The 15,468-nt window shown below is 44.7% G+C and overlaps 1 protein-coding gene across 1 annotated transcript in view; it reads right to left on the reverse strand.

The window, feature by feature from the left end:
* The window catches only part of TADA2A (transcriptional adaptor 2A), a 305,603-nt gene that overhangs the window by 6,893 nt on the left and 283,242 nt on the right, over positions 1 to 15,468 (reverse strand). Inside the window, exon 14 of the mRNA XM_063954828.1 lies at positions 1,162 to 1,235. Coding sequence (XP_063810898.1) covers positions 1,162 to 1,235 — 74 coding nt within the window. The remainder of the gene's footprint in view (positions 1 to 1,161; positions 1,236 to 15,468) is intronic.

Genomic DNA, 15,468 nt, shown 5'->3' on the forward strand with positions numbered 1-15,468 from the left:
CGCCCCCTTTTCGGCGGGCTTCTTCTCCCGTTTTTCTGAGACCTGGCAGGGGTTAACTACATCCATATAGCCTCCAGGGGCTATATGTGATGTATTTTTAGCCAGAATAAGGTATTATACATTGCTGCCCAGGGCGCCCCCAGCAACGCCCTGCACCCTCCGTGACCGTTGGTGTGAAGTGTGTGACAACAATGGCGCACAGCTGCAGTGCTGTGCGCTACCTTCATGAAGACTGAAAAGCCTTCTGCCGCCGGTTTCTGGACCTTCAATCTTCAGCATCTGCAAGGGGGGTCGGCGGCGCGGCTCCGGGACGAACCCCAGGGTGAGACCTGTGTTCCGACTCCCTCTGGAGCTAATGGTGTCCAGTAGCCTAAGAAGCCAATCCATCCTGCACGCAGGTGAGTTGAACTTCTCTCCCCTAAGTTCCTCGATGCAGTGAGCCTGTTGCCAGCAGGACTCACTGAAAATAAGAAACCTAAAAACTTTTTCTAAGCAGCTCCTTAAGAGAGCCACCTAGATTGCACCCTGCTCGGACGGGCACAAAAACCTAACTGAGGCTTGGAGGAGGGTCATAGGGGGAGGAGCCAGTACACACCACCTGATCCTAAAGCTTTAGTTTTGTGCCCTGTCTCCTGCGGAGCCGCTAATCCCCATGGTCCTGACGGAGTCCCCAGCATCCACTTAGGACGTCAGAGAAAGGTTTTTTTAAAGTCCTGGGCGGTGGCTATACAGACACACACAGATGGTCCGTCTTATGGGCTTGTTATAGGAGTATCATGTGCACATCACCGAAGGGTACACTGACAATTGTCCACGATGGCTCATAAGGCTGGTACAAGTTTCGATGGTGATGTCTAAAGATGCACCAGGAGATAGATATTACAGCATCTATAGATGCTCAAAGTGGACATCTCATTTCTTACACATTCATACTCATGGATGTACACTAGGGAAGGAATTTGTAGTGGCAATTGCATCAAGTCGCAGATGAGTGACCACGAAAAAAAATACAGCTGCTACCGCACCTGCATCCACCTCTGAATCAGGCCCTTGATGTCTTGTGCAAACAATACTCTACTATACAACAACATCTGGTGTTGGAGAAGGACATATCAGTCTTTGTAAACAGATTTGTAAATAATTTCTGATGTTTTACGGTACCTCTTTCTCCTTATCATTCAACTTTTCTGTTCCAGGAAGTCCAGTTAAGTCTAAAGGAGGAGCACTTCGTCTACCTATTATAAACAAGGAACACAACGTTAATGCAGCTGTAATGCACACCCAAATTCAGTGTACAAAACATGGGGGACTATGTATGTACTCACACATATGAAATATATATTTTGAAGAGTAAGGTATGCTAAACTGGTCATAGCAATCTACTGCAAGAATTGCTTTGTACTTAGCCATTTAATCTGACTAAAATAACAGATATAGGCTATTATGCACACTCTGATTGGTTAAATTGCATGTCTGACATCTAAAATACATTTTGGATTACTACTGAAATGTAAATGGATATGGTCAGGATCCCTACAGTCAGAAACCTGACTGTAAGTACTGGGGTTGTGGTTAGACACTAGTGCTAGGATGCTGAGGAGGAGGGGTTAGGATTAGGCTGCGGGAGGGGTAGAATGGATAGATTTACAGCGATCCATCAGGATGTCGACTGCTGGAATTTCGTACCCAACCCAAAGATTCACAAAAAAGAGACAATAAGAAACCCAAGATGCAGCACTCAGCTTACAAAAAAAACTGACATATATATCAACTGTGACATATAGGACACAGTTGTCATGGCTATTCTTGTAAATTGAGTGCCGGCATTCCACTTTAAACTTTATTGTATAGCCTATGTGCGCTCCCCAAGGATCAAATGAGACCCCTAACAGGTAGATAAAAGCATGGTGGCACTCCAAAGACTTAAAAAATAATAATAAAAATCGGACCACAAGGTACACTAATATATACACACATATACACAGCATATATAATTGACCAAGTCAAAGGGCACACTCCAATGTAACAGCAGCTTACATTCTCAATATATTTCCACACAATAGTCAAATCAGCATTGCCATAGTTAAAATTCACTTTTCATCTGTCTGTTGACTTCAGCCCACTAATGGACCATTCTGGAGGTCTCAGAATAGTCCATTAGGGAACCAAAGTTGATAGACATGACAAGCGAGATTTAACTATGGCAGTGCTGATTTGAAATCCTGCATTATTGTGCTGAAAAATATTGAAAATTTAAGCTACAAGTGATTGCAAACATCTTGTATGGTGTTGAGTGGTAACAATAAATGATTGTTATTTACTATTACATTGGAGAGTGCCTTTCGACTTGGTTACTTATGGAAAACTACACTTATTGTGGCTGTAGAACTTAAGGAAGCAACCCAAAAGCTGGATAGCTGGGAGTGTGCATTTTATTATATATATATATATATATATATATATATATATACACATACATACATACATACATACATATACACACACACACACACACATATATATATATATATATATATATATATATATATCTTATATATATTAATTAGTGTGTGCTGTGGTGCCCGGCACTCCTGGTCCTATAGGGTAACTAGCCTGGGTGCCCTCCGCAGCGGATTAAGTATAGTAAACAAAAAGACGGCGTCACTCCAGGTCTTGTATCATGGTAATAGAAAAAGTGTATTGAGCAAAATCACATGTCCAACGTTTTGGGGCCCGCAGCGGAGTACACAGGGGTGGCCAGTGCTGTGGCTTTCTATTTGTGTATATGACGGGGTTAATTTATGGTTAACTCTTATTAACCGTGGTCACTAGCTTTCTCATGCACCCCTGTGTGGACTCTATTATCCTGAACCTGTCTCAGCTGTTCCTTAGCAATCTATCTAAGCCAATGTAAGGTGACTAGTGTACCTTTAAAAGCCATAAAGTGTGTGGCAGGTGCACATTACATCTAGCAGGCAGATGATGTGTGTAACAGCAGTGAAGTAGCCAGGTTTTAAGACTCTGTGATAGTGTAGGACCTGCTTGAAGGTGGGGTACCTTGTCGATCGGTTTCCGTGCATTGGCCAATCCACTAACTAAACCCCCATCATTTATTGAATGTTGAATTGTTGAGGATAAGTGAGCTTACTCTGGTGAGTGCTGGGTTTTCTGTTTGTATGTATTAGAGTGATGTGGTCATGGGCTACATGCACCCCACCCTGTGAGTGTTAAGTGCAGCTGTGTAACCTGCTCCTGGGGTGGCGAGTGCACCCCACCCTATGAGTGGTTAGTGCATTGCTGTACCCCGCTATATATATATATATATATATATATATATATACACTTTTCAAAAAGTAATACCACAAACATTATGGGAATCTCTAAAATCTGTTCCGAAATCGGATTTTTGTTCCTACCTGATAAATACTTTTCTTTGAATCCATGCGGGACACTGGAAACACTGGGTATAGATCAAGCTGAAGGAGTCTGGGCACTAGTCCAGGGAGGCAGAGGGAGATTAGGGAGGTAAATGTGTGGCTTAGGGATTGGTGCAGGAAAGAGGGGTTTGTGTTCCTGGAACACTGGGCGGACTTCTCAGTCAGGCGCCATCTCTTTTGTCGTGACGGATTGCACCTGACTGAGGAGGGGGCAGCGGTGCTGGGGGGAAGGATGGTTAGAAGGTTGGAGGAGATTTTAAACTAGGAGCCTGGGGGGAGGGTTTAGCTAGAAACTACGGGTCATGCAGTGAGAATAGTGGGGACGGCAGTAGTAAACGAAATGGGGGAGAAGTTGGGGGGAGGGTAAGAGCAGGCGGTAAGGTTACTAACATGGGTACTAAAAGGGATTTTACCAAAGCACTAACCAATGACGATTACAGGTCATCCTTGCCACATAAGGTGAAAGATGTCCCTAACGCAAGGGAAAATACTTATCTTAGTTGTATGTATGTAAACGCCAGAAGCATTACTGGTAAAAAGGGTGAACTAGAAATACTTGCAGCAAGCAAACAGTATGATATTATAGGCATTACTGAAACTTGGTGGGATGAATCTCATGATTGGACAGTCAATCTAGAGGGCTATACACTGTTTAGGAGAGACAGACTAAATAAAAAGGGTGGAGGGGTGTGTCTGTACGTAAAGCCGTTTTTAAAACCTAATATATGGGAAGATCGTCAGGAGGGGACTGTAGACACTGTTGAGACATTATGGGTAGAAATTGCATGCGGGGAAAAAGGAACAAAAAAGTTAGTATTGGGTGTATGCTATAGGCCGCCTGGTATCAACGCATCTGATGATGAATTGTTACTAAAGCAAATTGAAAAAGCAGCAGGAGTAGGAGACATAGTAGTGATGGGAGATTTTAACTATCCAGATATAAACTGGAAAAACGATTCATGTGATACTGCTAGGGGCAGTATGTTTTTAAACACACTAAATGATAACTACCTAGTCCAACTAATTGAGGAACCAACTAGGTACAATGCAATCTTAGACCTGGTATTAACAAACAATCAGGATTTGGTATCGGGTATTATAGTAGGGGAACCCATAGGAAACAGCGACCACAATATGGTCACATTCAATATCAGTTTCTACAAATAGCCCTATACTGGTTCAACTAGGACTTTAAACTTTAGCAAAGCCAACTTTGAAATGATGAGGGTATTTTTCAGGGATATTGAATGGGAAGGTTTGTTTTTAGGAAAAAATACTACGGAGAAATGGGAGGTACTAAAATTCCTGCTAGCTAAAAATACACTCAAATATATTCCTATGAGTAGCAAAAAAGGGAATAAAAATCATAAACCGATGTGGCTTAACAAAAAGATTAAGGAACTTATGGGCAAGAAAAGGCGAGCATTTAAAAAATACAAATCTGACGGGGATGCAGAGTCATTTCAGCAATATAAGGAATGTAACAAAAATTGCAAAAAGGAAATAAGAGCGGCTAAAGTAGAAACTGAAAAACTAGTAGCAAAGGAAAGCAAAGCGAATCCCAAAAAATTCTTTAAATACATTAATAGCAAGAGATTAAAAAAGGAGAGTATAGGCCCTTTGAAAGACAAGTTGGGAGTCTTAAGCAAAAATAAGAATTTACTTACCGATAATTCTATTTCTCGGAGTCCGTAGTGGATGCTGGGGTTCCTGAAAGGACCATGGGGAATAGCGGCTCCGCAGGAGACAGGGCACAAAAGTAAAGCTTTCCGATCAGGTGGTGTGCACTGGCTCCTCCCCCTATGACCCTCCTCCAAGCCAGTTAGGTACTGTGCCCGGACGAGCGTACACAATAAGGGAGGAATTTTGAATCCCGGGTAAGACTCATACCAGCCACACCAATCACACCGTACAACTTGTGATCTAAACCCAGTTAACAGTATGATAACAGCGGAGCCTCTGAAAAGATGGCTCACAACAATAATAACCCGATTTTTGTAACTATGTACAAGTATTGCAGATAATCCACACTTGGGATGGGCGCCCAGCATCCACTACGGACTCCGAGAAATAGAATTATCGGTAAGTAAATTCTTATTTTCTCTATCGTCCTAGTGGATGCTGGGGTTCCTGAAAGGACCATGGGGATTATACCAAAGCTCCCAAACGGGCGGGAGAGTGCGGATGACTCTGCAGCACCGAATGAGAGAACTCCAGGTCCTCCTTAGCCAGGGTATCAAATTTGTAGGATTTTACAAACGTGTTTGCCCCTGACTAAATAACCGCTCGGCAAAGTTGTAAAGCCGAGACCCCTCGGGCAGCCGCCCAAGATGAGCCCACCTTCCTTGTGGAATGGGCATTTACATATTTTGGCTGTGGCAGGCCTGCCACAGAATGTGCAAGCTGAATTGTATTACACATCCAACTAGCAATAGTCTGCTTAAAAGCAAGAGCACCCAGTTTGTTGGGTGCATACAGGATAACAGCAAGTCAGTTTTCCGGACTCCAGCCGTCCTGGAACCTATATTTTCAGGGCCCTGACAACATCTAGCAACTTGGAGTCCTCCAAGTCCCTAGTAGGTGCAAGGCACCACAATAAGCTGGTTCAGGTGAAACACTGACACCACCTTAGGGAGAGAACTGGGGACGAGTCCGCAGCTCTGCCCTGTCCGAATGGACAAACAAATATGGGCTTTTTTGAGAAAAAAACCACCAATTTGACACTCGCCTGGTCCAGGCCAGGGCCAAGAACATGGTCACTTTTCATGTGAGATGCTTCAAATCCACAGATTTGACTGGTTTTAAACCAATGTGATTTGAAGAATCCCAGAACTACGTTGAGATCCCACAGTGCCACTGGAGGCACAAAAGAGGGTTGTATATGCAATACTCCCTTGACAAAGTTCTGGACTTCAGGAACTGAAGCCAATTCTTTCTGGAAGAAAATTGACAGGGCCGAAATTTGAACCTTAATGGACCCCAATTTGAGGCCCATAGACACTCCTGTTTGCAGGAAATGCAGGAATCGACCGAGTTGAAATTTCTTTGTGGGGCCTTCCTGGCCTCACACCACGCAACATATTTTCGCCACATGTGGTGATAATGTTGTGCGGTCACCTCCTTTCTGGCTTTGACCAGGGTAGGAATGACCTCTTCCGGAATGCCTTTTTCCCTTAGGATCCGGCGTTCCACCGCCATGCCAACAAACGCAGCTGCGGTAAGTCTTGGAACAGACATGGTACTTGCTGAAGCAAGTCCCTTCTTAGCGGCAGAGGCCATAAGACCTCTGTAAACATCTCTTGAAGTTCCGGGTACCAAGTCCTTCTTGGCCAATCCGGAGCCATGAGTATAGTTCTTACTCCTCTACGTCTTATAATTCTCAGCACCTTAGGTATGAGAAGCAGAGGAGGGAACACATACACCGACTGGTACACCCACGATGTTACCAGAACGTCCACAGCTATTGCCTGAGGGTCTCTTGACCTGGCGCAATACCTGTCCCGTTTTTTGTTCAGACGGGACGCCATCATGTCCACCTTTGGTATTTCCCAACGGTTTACAATCATGTGGAAAAAACTTCCCGATGAAGTTTCCACTCTCCCGGGTGGAGGTCGTGCTGAGGAAGTCTGCTTCCCAGTTTCCATTCCCGGGATGAAACACTGCTGACAGTGCTATCACATGATTTTCCGCCCAGCGAAAAGTCCTTGCAGTTTTTGCCATTGCCCTCCTGCTTCTTGTGTCGCCCTGTCTGTTTACGTGGGCGACTGCCGTGATGTTTTTCCCACTGGATCAATACCGGCTGACCTTGAAGCAGAGGTCTTGCTAAGCTTAGAGCATTATAAATTTACCCTTAGCTCCAGTATATTTATGTGGAGAAAAGTCTCCAGACTTGATCACACTCCCTGGAAATTTTTTCCTTGTGTGACTGCTCCCCAGCCTCTCGGGCTGGGCTCCGTGGTCACCAGCATCCAATCCTGAATGCCGAATCTGCGGCCCTCTAGAAGATGAGCACTCTATAACCACCACAGGAGAGACACCCTTGTCCTTGGATATAGGGTTATCCGCTGATGCATCTGAAGATGCGATCCGGACCATTTGTCCAGCAGATCCCACTGAAAAGTTCTTGCGTGAAATCTGCCGAATGGAATTGCTTCGTAGGAAGCCACCATTTTCTACCAGGACCCTTGTGCAATGATGCACTGTTTTTAGGAGGTTCCTGACTAGCTCGGATAACTCCCTGGCTTTCTCTTTCGGGAGAAACACCTTTTTCTGGACTGTGTCCAGAATCATCCCTAGGCACAGCAGACGTGTCGTCGGGACCAGCTGCGATTTTGGAATATTTAGAATCCACCCGTGCTGTTATTTATTATTATTATTATCCTTTATTTATATGGCGCCACAAGGGTTCCGCAGCGCCCGATTACAGAGTACAAATGCACATAAAAAATAGGAAAACAGTGACTTACAGTTGAATACAATATAGGACAAGTACAGGGCAGCTAAGCATAACTACACCAGTAAACATAGAGATAAGTTCCAGGTGGTCAAAAAACTGTGGGATCTGGGCGGTTGAGGATTATTAAAGTAAGAAAAGTATAAGCACATGAGGGAAGAGGGCCCTACTCGTGAGAGCTTACATTCTACCATACCATTACCTTAGTGAAGACCCGGGGTGCCGTGGACAATCCAAACGGCAGCGTCTGAAACTGATAGTGACAGTTCTGCACCACGAACCTGAGGTACCCTTAGTGAGAAGGGCAAATTTGGGACATAGAGGTAAGCATCCCTGATGTCCCGGGACACTATATAGTCCCCTTCTTCCTGTTCGTTATCACTGCTCTGAGTGACTCCATCTTGATTTGAACCTTTGTAAGTGTTCAAAAATTTTTTTAGATTTAGAATAAGTCTCACCTAGCCTTCTGGCTTCAGTACCACAATATAGTGTGGAATAATACCCCTTTTCTTGTAGTAGGAGGGGTAATTTAATTATCACCTGCTGGGAATACAGCTTGTGAATTTTTTCCCATACTGCCTCCTTGTCGGAGGGAGACCTTGGTAAAGCAGACTTCAGGAGCCTGCGAAGGGGAAACGTCTCGACATTCCAATCTGTACCCCTGGGATACTACTTGTAGGATCCAGGGGTCCTGTACGGTCTCAGCGCCATGCTGAGAACTTGTCAGAAGCGGTGGAACGCTTCTGTTCCTGGGAATGGGCTGCCTGCTGCAGTCTTCTTCCCTTTCCTCTATCCCTGGGCAGATATGATCTTATAGGGACGAAAGGACTGAGGCTGAAAAGACGGTGTCTTTTTCTGCAGAGATGTGACTTAGGGTAAAAACGGTGGATTTTCCAGCAGTTGCCGTGGCCACCAGGTCCGATGGACCGACCCCAAATAACTCCTCTTCCTTTATACGGCAATACACCTTTGTGCCGTTTGGAATCTGCATCACCTGACCACTGTCGTGTCCATAACATCTTCTGGCAGTTATGGACATCGCATTTACTCTTGATGCCAGAGTGCAAATATCCCTCTGTGCATCTCGCATATATAGAAATGCATCCTTTAAATGCTCTATAGTCAATAAAATACTGTCCCTGTCAAGGGTATCAATATTTTTAGTCAGGGAATCCGACCAAGCCACCCCAGCTCTGCACATCCAGGCTGAGGCGATCGCTGGTCGCAGTATAACACCAGTATGTGTGTATATACTTTTTATGATATTTTCCAGCCTCCTGTCAGCTGGTCCTTGAGGACGGCCCTATCTATAGACGGTACCGCCACTTGTTTTGATAAGCGTGTGAGCGCCTTATCCACCCTAAGGGGTGTTTCCCAACGCGCCCTAACTTCTGGCGGGAAAGGGTATACCGCCCATAATTTTCTATCGGGGGGAACCCACGCATCATCACACACTTTATTTAATTTATCTGATTCAGGAAAAACTATGGTAGTTTTTTCACATCCCACATAATACCCTCTTTTGTGGTACTTGTAGTATCAGAAATATGTAACACCTCCTTCATTGCCTTTAACGTGTGGCCCTAATAAGGAATACGTTTGTTTATTCACCGTCGACACTGGATTCAGTGTCCCTGTCTGTGTCTGTGTCGACCGACTAAAGTAAACGGGCGTTTTAAAACCCCTGACGGTGTTTTTGAGACGTCTGGACCGGTACTAATTGTTTGTCGGCCGTCTCATGTCGTCAACCGACCTTGCAGCGTGTTGACATTATCACGTAATTCCCTAAATAAGCCATCCATTCCGGTGTCGACTCCCTAGAGAGTGACATCACCATTACAGGCAATTGCTCCGCCTCCTCACCAACATCGTCCTCCTACATGTCGACACACACGTACCGACACACAGCACACACACAGGGAATGCTCTGATAGAGGACAGGACCCACTAGCCCTTTGGAGAGACAGAGGGAGAGTTTGCCAGCACACACCAAAAACGCTATAATTATATAGGGACAACCTTATATAAGTGTTTTCCCTTATAGCATCTTTTTTATATATTTCTAACGCCAAATTAGTGCCCCCCCTCTCTGTTTTAACCCTGTTTCTGTAGTGCAGTGCAGGGGAGAGCCTGGGAGCCTTCCCTCCAGCCTTTCTGTGAGGGAAAATGGCGCTGTGTGCTGAGGAGATAGGCCCCGCCCCTTTTTCGGCAGCCTCGTCTCCCGCTCTTAACGGATTCTGGCAGGGGTTAAATATCTCCATATAGCCTCCGGAGGCTATATGTGAGGTATTTTTAGCCAAAATAGGTTTTCATTTGCCTCCCAGGGCGCCCCCCTCCCAGCGCCCTGCACCCTCAGTGACTGCCGTGTGAAGTGTGCTGAGAGGAAAATGGCGCACAGCTGCAGTGCTGTGCGCTACCTTTAGAAGACTGAGGAGTCTTCTGCCGCCGATTCTGGACCTCTTCTTATTTCAGCATCTGCAAGGGGGCCGGCGGCAAGGCTCCGGTGACCATCCAGGCTGTACCTGTGATCGTCCCTCTGGAGCTGATGTCCAGTAGCCAAGAAGCCAATCCATCCTGCACGCAGGTGAGTTCACTTCTTCTCCCCTAAGTCCCTCGTTGCAGTGATCCTGTTGCCAGCAGGACTCACTGTAAAATAAAAAACCTAAGCTAAACTTTTCTAAGCAGCTCTTTAGGAGAGCCACCTAGATTGCACCCTTCTCGGCCGGGCACAAAAATCTAACTGGCTTGGAGGAGGGTCATAGGGGGAGGAGCCAGTGCACACCACCTGATCGGAAAGCTTTACTTTTGTGCCCTGTCTCCTGCGGAGCCGCTATTCCCCATGGTCCTTTCAGGAACCCCAGCATCCACTAGGACGATAGAGAAAATGATAATGACATAGCGGACACACTAAATGAGTTTTTTTCAACAGTATTCACTAGAGAGGACCCAATTCAGGGACTGACACACAATCTCAATAATGACAATATCACACTGATAGGTACTTATTTAAGCGAAGAAGTAGTCTGTGACCGATTAAAACATTTAAAGATTAATAAATCACCAGGGCCCGATGGTATTCATCCAAGGGTTCTAATGGAGCTTCACTCTGAACTGGCAAAACCACTATCTTTGAGGATTCAGTTATATCAGGTATGGTTCCCAAAGACTGGCGTATAGCGGAAGTAGTGCCTATATTCAAAAAGGGAAGTAAAGCTGAACCAGGTAATTATAGACCAGTTAGTCTTACATCTATAGTGGGGAAAGTATTGGAAGGTATTCTAAGAGATAGTATTCAGAAGTTCCTTGAAACCAATAAGGTCATTAAAAGGAATCAACATGGGTTTATGAAGGACAGATCCTGTCAAACCAACTTACTTGGCTTTTATGAAACAGTAAGCGCAAACCTAGATCAGGGTAAAGACGTGGATGTAATCTTTTTAGACTTTGCCAAAGCGTTCGATACTGTACCACACATGAGACTTATATACAAGCTACAAGAATCAGGGCTAGGAAGCACAATATGCACTTGGGTCAAAAACTGGTTAGATAATAGGAAGCAGCGCGTTGTGGTTAATGGATCTTTTTCAACTTGGACTGAAGTGCTAAGTGGTGTGCCGCAAGGCTCAGTATTAGGACCGCTATTGTTCAATATTTTCATTAACGACCTAACAGAAGGTCTAGAGAGCATGGTGTCAATTTTTGCAGATGATACCAAATTGTGTAAGGCTATAAATACAGAGGAGGATGCCGAGTCTCTTCAGAACGACTTAGTTAAATTAGAAGCATGGGCAGCCAAATGGAGAATGCGCTTCAACACAGACAAGTGTAAGGTAATGCACTGTGGTAACAAGAACAAAAATTACACCTACCTACTAAATGGGGTAAAATTAGGGGATTCTGTACTGGAAAAGGACTTAGGTGTCCTCATAGATAGCAAGCTAAGAAGTAGTATCCAAAGTAGGACTGCAGCAAAGAAGGCTAATAAGATATTAGCATGCATAAAATGGGGTATTGATGCTAGGGACGAGAGTATTATACTCCCGTTATATAAATCACTAGTGAGGCCACACCTTGAATACTGTGTACAGTTCTGGGCACCATACTACAAAAAGGATATCCTGGAGCTTGAAAAGGTACAGAGGAGGGCGACCAAACTAATTAAGGGCATGGAGACGATGGAATACAAGGAAAGGCTTGAAAGACTAGGCATGTTTACATTGGAAAAGCGGAGACTAAGAGGGGATATGATCAACATCTACAAATATATAAGGGGACAATACACAGAGCTTGCGCGGGACCTGTTTTTGGTTAGATCAACACAGAGGACTCGTGGACACTCGCTCAGGTTAGAGGAGAGGAGATTCCGCACAATACAGCGTAAAGGCTTTTTCACGGTAAGGACAATACGTGTTTGGAATTCCCTGCCCGAGGGAGTTGTAATGGCGGAATCTGTCAACACCTTTAAGAATGGGTTAGATAAATTCCTATTGGAAAAGGATATCCAGGGGTATGGTACAATGGCTGACAGCAGCATCAGTCAGAAATTTTAGTCAAATCATCATGCATAGGACACCACAAATAGGTTGAACTCGATGGACAATTGTCTTTTTTCAACCTCAGATACTATGTTACTATGTTACTAATATGTTAATCTTGAATAGCACAGCTTCTTCCTCCCCTACACCACCCTGCATGACCAGAGCAGCCACTTCGTACTAACAAAGCCCAAAGAGCAGGAGTACAAGAGGAGAATCAGAGAGACACACACACACACACACACACACACACACACACTAAAAGAAAATGGAGTGCCTGGACTGCACAAACCTAACAAGAACCCCCAAGCAAAGCCAGGGTCATAAGGGCTGTGTCCAGTGTCTCCATGGAATTAAACGAAAAAGATATATCTGATAAGAACCAAATTCCCATTTTATCTTTCATTCACGGGGGACACTGGAAACACTGGGATATACCAAAGCTGTCCTCTAAGGAAGGGAACTCTGTTGTGCTGTGGGTAGGTCCTTTCACCCAGAGCTAGCGTCCCTAGAGGCAAAAGGTGTCAAAATGGCACAATTTAATGAAATTTGGCGCAGAGGACTATGTAGACACGTAACAAAGTTGCTCCATCAAGGCACCACACCCAGGAAGTGCCAACTGACCAAACTCAGTGGCTGTCACCAGGTCCAGAACTAACTTGTTAGCCAAGGAGTAGGCCTGTTGCATGACCATTTTAATCCAAAAAGCAAGAGTCTGCTTTGTAGCAGGCCAACATCACTTGTGGACATAGAGTGCACATAACTGTGGAGAGCCCACATAATCTCCAGTAAGGCAAGAGATAACTGCAGATCCGGACATTCCTCCCCAGGAAGAGAAGGCACCACAGTTTCTTGTTTTGTATGGAACTTAGATGCCACCTTTGGAAAATACAACCTGGTGCATAGGAGTGCCCAGTCTGGGTGAAAGATCAGAAGCGGAGTTCTATGAGACAAGGCACTTAAGTCAGACACCCTTCTGGGCAGAGGAGATAGCGAAAAGGAACACTGGGGGTGATTCAGAGCGGATCGTAGCTAAATGTAGCACATCTACGATAAGATTCTCAGATATGCGGGGGGGACACCGTGCGCAGTGCTATTCTGCCCTGCATGTCAGGCCCTACCCCAACCCCTGCAAGGGTGCAAAAGCATCACACAGCAGCAATGCTTATGCACGCCTTGAGTAGCTCCCGGCCAGCGCAGATCCTGCGCTGGCAGGCAGCTACCTGCTGCATCCTGGGTCACAGCGCCTGCATGTGACATCACACAGCCACTGCGGCCCACTCCCGCAATGGTCCGGAAACGCCTGGGTTGTCCGTACCGCGCCCCACCAACTGCATTCTCACTGGGCCTCCCGGGGTGCGCACTCCACAAAGGGCTTCAGACTGCGATCGCTGCCACTGATAAGGCCATAAATGCCTGGAAAAAACTATACTGCTGTGAAACATACCCAAAATTTGACCAATTATATTACCATGGCTATGAATATGCTGAATTATTGTGTTTGGTCATCTCTTGCTCACTAAAATAAATCTGTACCAAGGGAGACATTTTAGGAAAGAATATTTCCCGTCACATTACAACATGTGAGACTCGGGCTGAATCTGATTAGGGAGCAAAGCAAAACAGCAAGTAACTTTGTATCAATACATGGAACAAAACATGGCTGCAAATATATTTATTTTTTTAATCCAGGGTTAATATGGGCTACTTTTGCAGGTATCCCAAAAATGTTGGACAGATTTATATTTACACTGCAATTTAGATTAAGTTTGATCACAACCCTCTCAAGTCTAAATCTCTGCACATTCTACACCTGTCTCCTTCTCTACAGGGCAGCATGGGTTTTCCAAGGTGGAAAGTTACTTGTTCTCTTTTGCTCCCAACTCTAACTCTGACACACAAAAAAAAAAAAAAAAAAAAGAAGAGAAATCTGGGAGATTTGTGTGATTTCTGTCAGCAAGGTGAACTTGCTTTGCTCCTGTTTAATCCTTTAAAGTTACCCTGTAGGATTTGCGCCTTCCCAAAAGTATCTGGGTCTGGCACTAGTGTATCAACGTGCTGCTAATGAATTTCTACAGCCACCAGAGAACATTGATAAGTTGTGCCACCCAGACCTAGGTAACACCAAGGGGAACACAGTAAGCAACAGCTTCAGGTAAATAAACATCCTGCTACTTTTGGAGATATCCTTCGATGTACTTGACAAAGTAACCTCACCACAAAAATTTTGTTAATTAAGCTAGGTCACATTGATGCCAAGATTGGTCACTCAAGCAGTCTAGCCATAGACTATAACAAATACTCTAAAGCAAGGGCATATGAAGTGGGGCCCTGCATATGTAACCACACTTCTAGATTGTGGAGGAATCTTCTGATAGTCTAGGTCAGTGGTTCTCAAACTTGGTCCTCAGGACCCCACACAGTTCATGTTTTCCAGTTCACCTAGCAGGTGCACAGGTGTATTCAATACTCACTGACACATTTTTTTTTTTTTAAATATATTTTATTGACAGGTGAGTAACAATAACATACATAATAAGAAAAATACGTTATACATAAGAATATCTAGGGATATATCGTCTCGTTATAGTAATAATAATTGGTATTTTACCAGTACCGTAGCAGCACCCCTTGTATACCCCTAGTGAAGTAAAACTTTGTACTCAAGGAGCTGAACATGTGCAAGTTGATGGTAGGGAGTAACCACGATTGGGCCTGTTGAACATTAAGAAGCGGTGTACTCAGAAGGGGGGTGTGGAGTCGAGTGATTCTAAAAGATACCATTTGGTATCTTTAAAACATTTCCTTAATGCTTCTTTGGTAATTGGGGAGAGGGTCAGAACATAGGGTAACCAGGTATTAAAGTACTGTGCTGTTAGCTTTTCCTTCTGCAAAGTGGTATTTGTCCAGTCAAGGTGGAAGAGGTGTGAGATCCTAGGGTGTACCAGTGTAATGGGTATTGGGTCGGTGGAGATCCATTGTGAAAGGATTGTCTTCTTTGTGGCCGCTGATAATTTAATCAATAGGATACGTTGTCCCTTAG

This window comes from Pseudophryne corroboree, chromosome 2 (assembly GCF_028390025.1).
Source record: "Pseudophryne corroboree isolate aPseCor3 chromosome 2, aPseCor3.hap2, whole genome shotgun sequence".
Taxonomy (NCBI): domain Eukaryota; kingdom Metazoa; phylum Chordata; class Amphibia; order Anura; family Myobatrachidae; genus Pseudophryne; species Pseudophryne corroboree.